The following is an 11,513-nucleotide window of genomic DNA, read 5'->3' as shown; positions in this document are numbered from 1 at the left end:
GGAGGATGCTGAAGACAGGCTTAGATGGAGGAAACTGATTCGCTGTGGCGACCCCTGAAGGGAAAAGCCGAAAGGAAAAGAAGAAGCAAGATATAAAGACTGAAAAACAAATCAAGATTTTAAACTTATTTTGTTTTTTATATTGAAGATTAAATACTCTCTGGGTGGCTCATATGTGGCTACAATTTTCAGTTAGTTGAATACTCTAAGCAGCCAAAAACAAACTATTGTCCCTCTCCATTACCATTTGTTTTCTTTTTCTTTAGGACCCTTTTTGTCCCTTTGTCTCTTTTTTATTCTTCAGCTGATTCAAATATCAAAATGTTCTACTACAAATAGGCATCATTGCTGTCTCTTAACATTTTTTATACAACCTAAAGTTTTTCTGCAATTTAACTAAGACAAAGAAAATTAAAGATAGGGAAGTTAAATCACTCAGAGCAAATATCTGATAAATGTACACTTCAACAAAAATATAAACGCAACACTTTTATGTTTGCTCCCATTTTTTATGAGATGGACTTAAATATCTAAAATTCATTCCAGATTCACAATATTACCATTTCTCTCACACATTGTTCACAAATCTGTCTAAATGTGTGATAGTGAGCACTTCTGCTTTGCTGAGATAATCCATCCCACCTCACAGGTGTGCCACATCAAGATGCTGATCTGACATCACAATTAGTGCACAAGTGTGCCTTAGAATGCCCACAATGTTACAAAAGCGTTATTTTGGCGGCGCAATGCTTTGCAGCGGGTTCTCTAGCTCCCGTAAAACAAGTCTTTTTCTAACACTTTTTCAACACTTTTTAGTAGTAATTTAGAAACCAATTCGCGTCTGAAGTAAAGCTTGACTGAACTCATGAACATCTGGAAGAGTTCAGTTAGTTTTATATCTAATAATTTAAAATCATCACTTGGAAGACTGCATCTCCTGAGGTCTGCACCATGGCGGAACAGAGCAACGGGATCAACTGACAAGAGAAAGAGATGCGCCCGGAAACAAAAACGAGGCAAGCGGGGGGGTGCACAGGTCCGGTTGATAGCCAGCAGACCAGCAATACCAAGTCTCTTTTTGGCCAATGTCTGCTCACTGGACAACAAAATGGATTTACTTTGCCTTAGACTGAGTATGGCAGAGATGAAGAATTGTGCTGTTCTTTGTTTAACTGAAACCTGGTTAAATGAAAACATGCCGGATTCCGCCTTCCAACTGGACAGCCTGCCGCTGTTCAGAGCAGACCGCGACTGCCGGTCAGGCAAAACACGAGGAGGAGGACTAAGTGTGTACATAAATATAGGTTGGTTCACTAACTGTGGGGTGGAAAGAGGCTCCTGCTCTGAGGCAGTTGAGCCAATGACAGTGAAGTGTTGTCCGCACTACCGACCACAGGAGTTTACTGTTGTGTTCATCACCATTGTTTACATTCCACCGGGTGCCTGTGCCAACGCTGCAACACAGGAGCTTCATGATGTCATCAGCTCGCTGCAAGCCAAGCACCCAGAAGCATTTTACGTGGTTGCAGGAGACTTCAATCACGTGAAACTGACGGACACCCTTCCCAGTTTTTACCAACATGTCACCATTCCCACTCGAGGAGACAACACACTGGACTGTGTGTACACAAACATCCGCGGTGCATACAGAGCTCTCCCTCGCCCCCACCTTGGCCTCTCTGACCACATCTCCCTGCTACTGTCTTAGTCTTCTATGGCACAGTTCATTGTATATATTTTTCTACATATTTTTTATACTTTATACTGTATTTTATATTATGTTCTGTATTATTTTTTATGCCAATTTCTTGCACTGAAACGGTTGCTGCAATTTCATTGTCCTTGTGATAATGACAATAAAGGTCTCTCTCTCTCTCTCTCTCTCTCTCTCTCTCTCTCTCTCTCTCTCTCTCTCTCTATCTACTAAGAAGGGTAAAGCCAACAAGAAGAACTGTCGCTGTGTGGCCCAGTGATGCAGGTTTTGTGCTGCAGGACTGCTTTCAATGCACACACTGGCAGGTCTTCAAAGAAGCAGCTACGTATGAGGGAAAGGTGAACCTAGAAGAATACACCTCCTCTGCGCCAGTGATGTCGCTACCACAAAGTCAGTTATCAGTTATCCAAATCGAAAGCCCTGGCTGAACGCTGAGGTAGGAGCTCTGCTGAAAGCCTGGAATGCTGCATTCAGGGCCGGTGAGGTATCAGTATTGAGAGCAGCAAGGAATGAACTGATAGCCGCCATAAACTGAGCCAAATCCACATACACTAGGAAAATTGAGGAGTATTTCTCTTCAAATGACCCCCGGAGCATGTGGAGGGGCATTAAGTGCACCACAAACTTCAACGCCAGGAATGCACAGTGTCCAGATGACCCCTCTTTGGCAGATGAACTCAACAGGTTCTACGCACGCTTTGAGGATCCTGCTGTACCACCGCCCTTCAACAAACTCGCCACTCCACCAGGTGAAATGCCCCTCAAAGTGTCCGCAGCTGATGTGAGCAGGACCCTTAAAAGAATTAACCCCTGCAAAGCTGCTGGCCCCGATAACATCCCAGGGCAGGTGCTGAAGGACTGTGCATCTGAGCTGTCTGAGATGCTAGCAGATATTTTTAACATCTTTGTCTGAGGCATCTGTTCCAACCTGCCTAAAAACATCCATCATTGTTCCTGTGCCAAAGGGTTCCACAGTTACGGGGCTTGATGACTACCGACCCACAGCACTGACCCCGGTAGTCATAAAGTGCTTCGAGAGGCTGGTTATGGCCCATATCAGGAACAACATCGATGCCACTGTGGACCCGCAGCAGTTCGGTTACAAGAAGAACCGCTCCACTGATGATGCCATCTCATCTGTGATCCACACAGCCCTTCAGCACATGGAGGGCAGGAACATCTACATCCGTCTGCTCTTCCTGGATTTCTCCTCGGCCTTCAACACCATCATCCCACAGACCCTGCTGCAGAAACTCTCCACCCTTGGCCTGAGCCCCACACTAGGGAACTGGGTTCTGGATTTCCTGACAAATAGACAACAGACTGTCAGGATCCACAACACCATCTCCCGTACCCTCACCCTGAGCACTGGCACACCCCAGGGCTGTGTGCTGAGCCCCCTCCTGTTCACTCTGCTGACATATGACCTCTCAGTGAGACACCCCAGTTGCCATATGGTCAGATTGCAGACGACACAGCGGTAGTAGGACACATCAGCAGCAGCAACGATGAGTCTGACTACCGAGAGGAGGTGGAGATGTTGGTGCAATGGTGCAGAGAGAACAACCTCTGCATCAACGTGAAGAAGACCAAGGAGATGGTGGTGGATTTCAGGAAAAGCAGACACCCCACCCCTTCACATCGATGGAGCACCAGTGGAGCTTGTCTCCAGCTATAAGTATCTGGGTGTCCACATCAGCGAGGACCTCTCCTGGAGCACCAACACTTCCCAGCTGGTCAAGAAGGCCCACCAGCGCCTGTACTTCCTCAGGAAGCTGTGGCGGGCTAGACTTGGAGGCTCAGAGAAGAGAACCCTCAAAGACCTATTAAACCACCTGTAAAAAGTCAACCTCCACTTATGATCATAAATTAGAAGCACCTGTTTGAGGTGGTTAGCTGCATAAAGACTCCTGTCCACCACACACAAGCAGTAAGACTAACTAGATTTGCAATTCCTGAAGAAATTGCGTCTGATTGCTGAAAGCAATAGCGCTTTGAAGCATTTTACAGCCGCAAGTGTGAAAGACCTTCCGTACGACCTTCACGCCAAGTTTAGTCCACGTAGCTCAATTACTTTTGGAGATATTACAGAAAACACTTGGAATAGATTGTAGCGCCACCTACGGGAATATTGTCGTCAAAGTTGTTGCATTGACTTATCTTAGATTGTGGAAGCAGTCTTGAAAGTTTGGTGAAGTTATGTGAAACTCTCAAGGGGCTGCAGCATTGCAAACATTACAATCTCTCCCGTCTAGTTTGCACAACGTGTTCCGCAAAAACGGTACGGAACTATGCAAAACGGATATTACCACTGGAATTGTGGTGGTCCAAATAGGGTATGTGCAGAACATTGCAAAGATTAGTCAAAGTATGTGACATAGGGAGTCAAGTAAGTGTTTTACGGAAAATCGTAAATTGCGAACAATTCTTACACAATAGAGATCGCTGATAAATATCCACTGTTACCTTAGTATCCAATGAATCATGAAGGAGTAAAAGCTGGTGCTTAAGACAAATGCTCTTGAAGATTAAGGCAGAAACACTTTGGTGCTACAAGTGACCACCTGGTGGCGCAATAGAGCCAGTTTTGATAGAGCATATAAATATTGCTTAGATGTATCTACTTACAAAGTTTCATACCAATAGGTCTAACATTTTCCAAGATATAGGGGTTTAAAATTTGTCTATGGTATTTTCAATACAAAAAACAATAACTATAAAATTCATATAAAATCGAATATGACACCAAATGGTACGAAATCTTAAACCAAGCATGTCTTTGGACAGCTTAACAAACTACAAGTGGTTGCATTTCGATATCTGTAATTGCTTAGAAGATACAAGAACTACTCCAAAGTTAGCTAATCCTTCTTACGTCACCACTAGGTGGCGCAGGCGACCTACTTTTCTGGTATGTTATACAACACTCCATATACAACATACATGTTGAATTTTATGTAGCTAGGTTAAGTTTTTTATGAGATATAGGCCTAAACACAATTGCCTAAATTATAGCGCCACCTATAGGAATATTTTCATAATTCTTTTGATAGTTCTTTATCACTCTAAGATGAACTTATGTTTTAAGATTTGTGAAGTTCTGACAATCTGTACAGGATTTAGAGCACTTTAAAATCTGGGACCACACCCACCTCATTAGCATTACGTTTTTTACGAAAACGGTAAATCATATCGCAGAACGAGTGGTACCATTGGACTCGGGGTAGTCCAAATAGGGTATGTACCAAATTTCATAAAGTTTGGTGAAACTATGTTGAATAGGGACCCAAAAACGTGTTTTACAAAAAATCGCAAATTGCGAAAAATCTAAGTAGACGGAAGTGGGTGGTCCCAATTTGAAAAACCTTCATTAGCATCCAAGGAACACATAGAAAAAGAAAGCATGTCAATCCGACTTACGGTATTCGAGAGAGAGGCCAAAAACTAATTTCTTACAAAAACGGCCGCCTGGTGGCGCTATAGAGCACCATTAAGCCACAATTGTTATAGCTTGTGTAGATTACTATAAGCTACAATACTGTAAAGTTTCATTGAATTATCTTCAGTATTTTTGAAGTTATAAGCATTTTAAAGTGCTTCCAATGTTAAGTCTATGGGAAAATTTTTTCATAAAAATATTAATATAAAATCAACCATAACTCTAATACATACCAAAAGTAATAGCACCTTATTCCCAAAGGAGCTTTACAAACTACTCTTGAAATTTTTGTAATATCTTTAAAACTCTAGGAGTAGAAGCACATCGAAAACGGGACGGAAAAAAATATAATAATAAAAATAAAATATAATAAAGAAGTAGGATAACATACTCTGATTGCTTTCAGCAATCAGACAAATATAATAAAGAATTACAACAACATACTCTGATTGCTTTCAGCAATCAGACAACTACTAACATGGCCAAGACCAAAAGAGCTGTCCAAAGACACCAGAGACACAGTTGTAGACATCCACAGACTGGAAAGTGATACGGGGCAATTACCAAGCAGCTTGGTGGAAAAAGATCCACTGTTGGAGCAATTATTAGAGAATGGAAGAAGGTAAACATGACTGTCAATCTCCCTCGGACTGGAACTCCATGCAAGATCTCATCTCATGGAGTCTGAATGATTCTAAGAAAGGTAAGGACTCAGCCCAGAACTACACAGGAGGAGCTGGCTATTGACCTGAAAAAAGCTTGGACCATCGTTTCCATGGTTACTGTTGATAATACACTATTAGTCATAGTTTGAGATCATGCATGGCACAGAAGATTCCCCTGCTTAAACCAGCACATGTCCAGGCCTGTTTTAAGTTTGCCAATGACCATTTGGATGATCCAGAGGATTTCGGGAGAAAGTCATTTGATCAGATGAGACCAAAATTGAATGCTTTGGTCTTTATTCCACTCTCTGTGTTTGGAGGAAAAAGAATGAGTACCATCCCAAGAACACAACACCTACTGTGAAGCACAGGGGCAGTAGCATCATGCTATGGGTGTGTTTTTCTGCACATGTGACAGGATGACTGCACTGTATTAAGGAGACGATGTCAAGGGCCCATATATTGTGAGATTATGGGTAACACTGAAGATGGGTCGTGGTTGGGTCTTGCAACATTACAATAACTCGAAGCACACAACCAGGAGAACCAAGGAGTCATGTGATAAGTGTACACCTCTTGCACTCCCCTTGTGCGCTCTCTAAGTGCAGGCTGACTGTTAGGAATGAGGAAATTAGACAACCGGAGTGTATTTTATGTGGACGTCCTAGCACTGTCTTACAGACGTATATATCACATCCACAATCTGTGCATGCAGTATTTGTTCAGTAAGGAGTCGATGTGCACGCCTCACAAATAGTTAGAGGGGACGCCATACGACAGCATCATCCATATGTGATAATTGTGTGTAACTAATATTATCCTTTCAAATACTTCACAAAACACTTGCCACACACACACAACAACAGTATGTTCCATCTTCCTGACATCTCTTGAGGTGGCTACACCAACCTCAAGAGACACCTGCAGCCTCTCCTCTCTATGACCCAACCCATAAACCCACAGCACCCACAGGGGTCAGTCCCCCTACTGGTGCATGTTACTGAGACATCACTTAATTTAAAGGATCCCCCTATTGGGAGGAGATAGATAGATAGATAGATAGATAGATAGATAGATAGATAGATAGATAGATAGATAGATAGATAGATAGATAGATAGATAGATAGGTCTTCATTGTCATTGTCACAGGACTAAGAAATTGGAGCAGAAGTTACAGTGCTAATGAAATGTAGCAAGACATAATATAAAACATAAAATATGTAAAAAAAAAAAGTTTCAATTATTGTTTGAGCTGTAACCTTTGTGCTATCCTAGGCATGTTTACATTTCTTGTGGGGTCATCTGAACTTTTTTATTTTTTCCAAGGATTTTTTATCTTCACTACTGTCTGTGGCAGACATCAAATCCTGTCCACCTCTGTCCACCTTTGTCATGGGAGGGATCATGCATCAATATTAAGGTTGGGTCATCTTGAACCCATAAGAGAGTACAAGAGTTAAGCAAATTCCTTCAATATTTCACCAAATGGCTTAAGTAAATTAATTAAAATTTTTGCCAAGAGAAATATCACCTTCTGCTAAAGGTGATATATACTGTTCAGCAATTATAACAAGAAGCTTCAACAATCATGCAGTCAAATATATTTCCACATGAAAAGCAGTTTGGTTTCAAAAACCCATTTCTCCTTTCTATCAAACTTTGAAATGTTTTAACAGGTCATGTGACCACATCCCCCGTCTGCCATTTACTGTCGGTAGTTTCTGTGCTTCCAACACAGTGGAATAGTTATGTTTTAAGTGGGGCTGGGAATCGATTAAAACATTTAACGAAATAATCGCATACTTGGAAAAAAAATTTTTTTGGTACATTATTTTGCAACCACTTATCTGCAAATAACCACAAATTATATCACACGTAACTGTACATTTTTAACACTTATTTTTTTATTAGAGATTTCAATTGATAAAAAAAAATAAATTCAGATTGATCAAACTTTAGGGTTGTCACTAATTACATTAATCAAAATGTTTTACTAGGTACATTTTATATGACAATGTGCAGCTCTTGAACAAAAACAGGCCAGAGTTCAATTTCTCCTTTATATTTACTGTCTGAAATTTTTAATCTTAAAGTGTTTTCCCAGAAATGTAATTTGTGTACAAAGCACATCAACAGTAGGATGAGCAGAACTCTTATGTCTGCGGTATTACTCCAAGATATTCAAGGCTCAGATCAAATTGACTCCTTTTTATTAAAAAGCGATTTAAATGAAAAAAAATAACGGAGTACTAAAAACCAATTGAATATTTATTATTTTGTAAATAACCATGGTATAAGTGGGATAATAACTGCAAACGTGTTTTGACACACACTGTGGAAACCTGAACCGCCAAGGCAAAGAGAAGGACTCCTTCTCTGTAGTTCATTTTCGGCTTATCCCTTTCGGGGTCGCCACAGCGTAACAGCACCCACTGTTTCGCATCAGTGATTTGGCAGAGTTTTTACACCGGATGCCCTTCCTGACGCAACCCTGTACTTGAGGGGCACAGGGACCCAGTTAGGCAGCAGCGTCAAGGGTCTTGCCCAAGGACCCAATCTGGGTGGGGATCAGTGGACAACCCTGGAATCGAACCCAGGGCTCCTGAGTGCCAGCCCCCTTCTCCTAGCCCGCTGAGCCACCCAGCCACTGGGTATTAATGCTTTAATTCTTTTCAATTATTTGTGTGCGTTAACGCGTTTACATTCACAGTTTTAATCTAACTCGTGGCTTCCTTGCAGGTTGCTCAGTTGTCATGGATTGAGAGGAAAGCTGCTGCAGCTCTGTTTGGAGAACCTCCAAGTGCAACCGTGGAAGACGCGCTGAAGAACTTTCTAAAGGTTCATCTGCAGCAATTCTTCACTTTTTGATTGAGAGACTTGAGTCCTTATAAAGTAGCTTGTCCTCACAATATTCCATCACTGTCAAAAAGGAAGCAAGCTTTGTTCAGTGGAGGAATTGTTTTCAAAGGGTGACTACAGTGTTCAATAATAACAAATTGCTTTAGTTACAAGATCTCATACAACAAGTATCTCCTAAAACCAAAGGTGAAATCTGTCTTCTGCTCATCTTCACACTGATATTTGCTCTTCTCCCATAGGCACCCTTTCTTATTGAAGCATTTATTGTAGGGTTTTGATGCACAAGTTGTGTTTTGAAAGAGGCTTAAAACTTTTTTAATGTTTTGAATAGACTTTAAGGAAGGTGCATGTTTTTTTTCTCCTCTCTTGTATTATTGCCTTCCATGAGTTTCAGAGTCTCTGTAAAAGCCTGTTCCTCATAATCTTTAGTTGAATGATAAACACATTTTCTTGTAGCATTTTGACAATTAATTGTAACAATAATTCGATTCACATCATTATTTATGGTTGCCGATCCGATTCACAATCAATATTAGTTCATTTTGAACCAGTAGAATCACTGACCTAAAATGGTCGTGCTGACTGTTCCCGTTAAATCACGTGTCTCCAATCTCCAGTCCAGTACCGGGACATTGAGCGGATCTGCACCCTAACCCAGTATCAGCACCCTAACCCATTACCTGTATGTATCCAGGCCCGGTTCATGCTCTGTACCATGTTTGGTACCAAGTCTTGTACCAGCTCGGTTCAGGTTTGGTGCCGGGTCTGATACTGCATCTAATACCGCATCCGTTGCTGGGTTAGGATACTGGTACCGGGTTTGGGTACCAGTACTGGACGCGTCCCGAGGACTAGTCCGCGCCCAGTCTTGCATCTGGTAGGGTTGTGGGGTTGTGGACCCCGGATTTTTCAAACGACCAGTAAAAAACAACGAGTTGGTGATGCCCAAAACGCCAAAAAAAAAGGCATGGAGGGGTCCTTAGCCAAATGTCAATATGTAACGAGTTTGGAGTGAGAATGTGTTGGTCTAATAAGTCAAGTGACTTTTATTGTGTGATGAAGTCAGTTTGTACCATGGATGGTCATGGACAATGAACTTTAACAAATACGTTTTTGAAAGCAAGTTTTCATGAACATTAATTGTTTTTTTCCCAGGTTGAAGAGATCCGACCAGCTTATTCCAAATTTAATTATGTGTTTCTGGCAAAGGTAAGTAGACAACACAACCCTTTTTTTTTAGAAATTATTAAAAGGTTCTTAATATTTGACTGTCTTATGAAAGTGTTATAAAGACCTGGGGCAGATCAATAAAGCCAGGACTATGTGTGAGGCCGCTTGCTTGATGGACACCATTTCTAAGGAGGTAGATACCATCAGTGCAATGTCCACACCACTTTCTCTGCTTGCCTTTTGTGTAGTTTAGGAATTCACATTCAATGATGAACCACTTGTTAAACATTTTCACTTTTTTTTTTAAGGATGAAGAAGCACAAAAGGAGCTAAATTCCCTTTGTTATGCCCTTGGAGTCTAACACACAGGAAGTCACTCATCTGGGAACTATAATTCTGTTTTTGTGGATACAACTGTCACAAGACTATAACGCTAAATCACCACATCTAAAATCATTTACTTTTTTTTTAATCATTTTATTTGTTTTATTTTGTGGATAACTTTGGCCCTAGTTGACCTAGTCATAGTTTGGTTCAAAAACAGCTGGGAATCACCTAAAAACTAAGGTTTTGTTGGCTGCTGCGTTTAGGGCTTTTAAAAACCAAAGTTTCCACGCACAAATTTACACCTAAAAAAGAGAATCAAATCTAAACAAATACTACTCAAATGAATAATTCTCTACTGTACAAAAATCATCCTCTTGATTGTAACAAAAAAGACTGTTGAAAAACAATTTGACCATAGTTAACAATGGGACCTGACTGCAAACTTAATCTACATTCTGTAAGTTTCTGACACCTTTCAAATGCTGAATTTGATCAAGAAATGTCAATTTGTTTTCCAACACATTTATTGGAACAGTGGGTTCTAATTTTGTACTGTCAGTGATTTCTAAAATTCATAATAGCAGATCAAAGGTGAATGATAAATATTGTAAATGCATTGTATTAATTCCAATTTTTTGAAATGTTGATATTTGTCCTGAGTAAGAAAACAATCTAGCAAAAATGTGGTGTATTATTTTTGAATATTATGTGAGTGATTGGTTTATTTATGTATATAATGTCCTCAGCCCTCTTCACAGATCCAGAGAAATATGAGCTGATGTAAGAAAAGGAACTTTAGTTCCATCGCTTGTGCCTGAATTTGTGGATCATAGCTTTACCTACTAAGTATAACAGGGTTTACCACTTGATCCTGGAAGACAGATTTATCTGTCCACACTCTAACTCAAACAGACTCTATTTTATCAGTCTCATGGAGTCTAGGGCTATTTGATGACGTCTAAAGGGTTTGTGGTTTTTGCCCAGTAAGTTGTTAGCCTAACTGTGCGATTACATGCCACACAAAGCGGGGTAGTGTAAACATACCAGAGGTGGGGACTCGAGTCACATGACTTGGACTCGAGTCAGACTCGAGTCATGAATTTGACGACTTTAGACTCGACTTGGACTTTCCTACCTCTGACTCGTGACTTGACTCGGACTTTGATATACATAACTTGTGACTTGACTCGGACTTTAGACCTCTGACTCGGAAAGACTTGCTATTTTTCCCCCCAAATCCACGGATTATAAAGTATATTATAAAGTATATCGAGATAAAGCCGCGCCACGGTCTCTCTGTCTGTGTATGTGTACATCCGTGTGTGTCGGCCCAACATCC

The 11,513-nt window shown here is 40.9% G+C and overlaps 1 protein-coding gene across 1 annotated transcript in view; it reads left to right on the top strand.

The window, feature by feature from the left end:
• The window catches only part of LOC112140817 (regulator of microtubule dynamics protein 2), a gene marked incomplete at its 5' end in the record, with an annotated part of 26,035 nt that extends 15,179 nt beyond the window's left edge, over positions 1–10,856 (top strand). The window contains 4 exon segments of the mRNA XM_024263829.2: positions 8,558–8,656; positions 9,833–9,886; positions 9,960–10,040; positions 10,156–10,856. Of these exon segments, the coding sequence (XP_024119597.1) occupies positions 8,558–8,656; positions 9,833–9,886; positions 9,960–10,040; positions 10,156–10,209 (288 nt within the window).
• Positions 10,857–11,513: the final 657 nt, after the last annotated feature.

The sequence above is a fragment of the Oryzias melastigma genome, unplaced genomic scaffold, assembly GCF_002922805.2.
Source record: "Oryzias melastigma strain HK-1 unplaced genomic scaffold, ASM292280v2 sc00216, whole genome shotgun sequence".
NCBI classification, from domain to species: domain Eukaryota; kingdom Metazoa; phylum Chordata; class Actinopteri; order Beloniformes; family Adrianichthyidae; genus Oryzias; species Oryzias melastigma.
The sequence above is the reverse complement of the archived record's forward strand: the minus strand, read 5'-3'. Positions and strand labels throughout refer to the sequence as shown.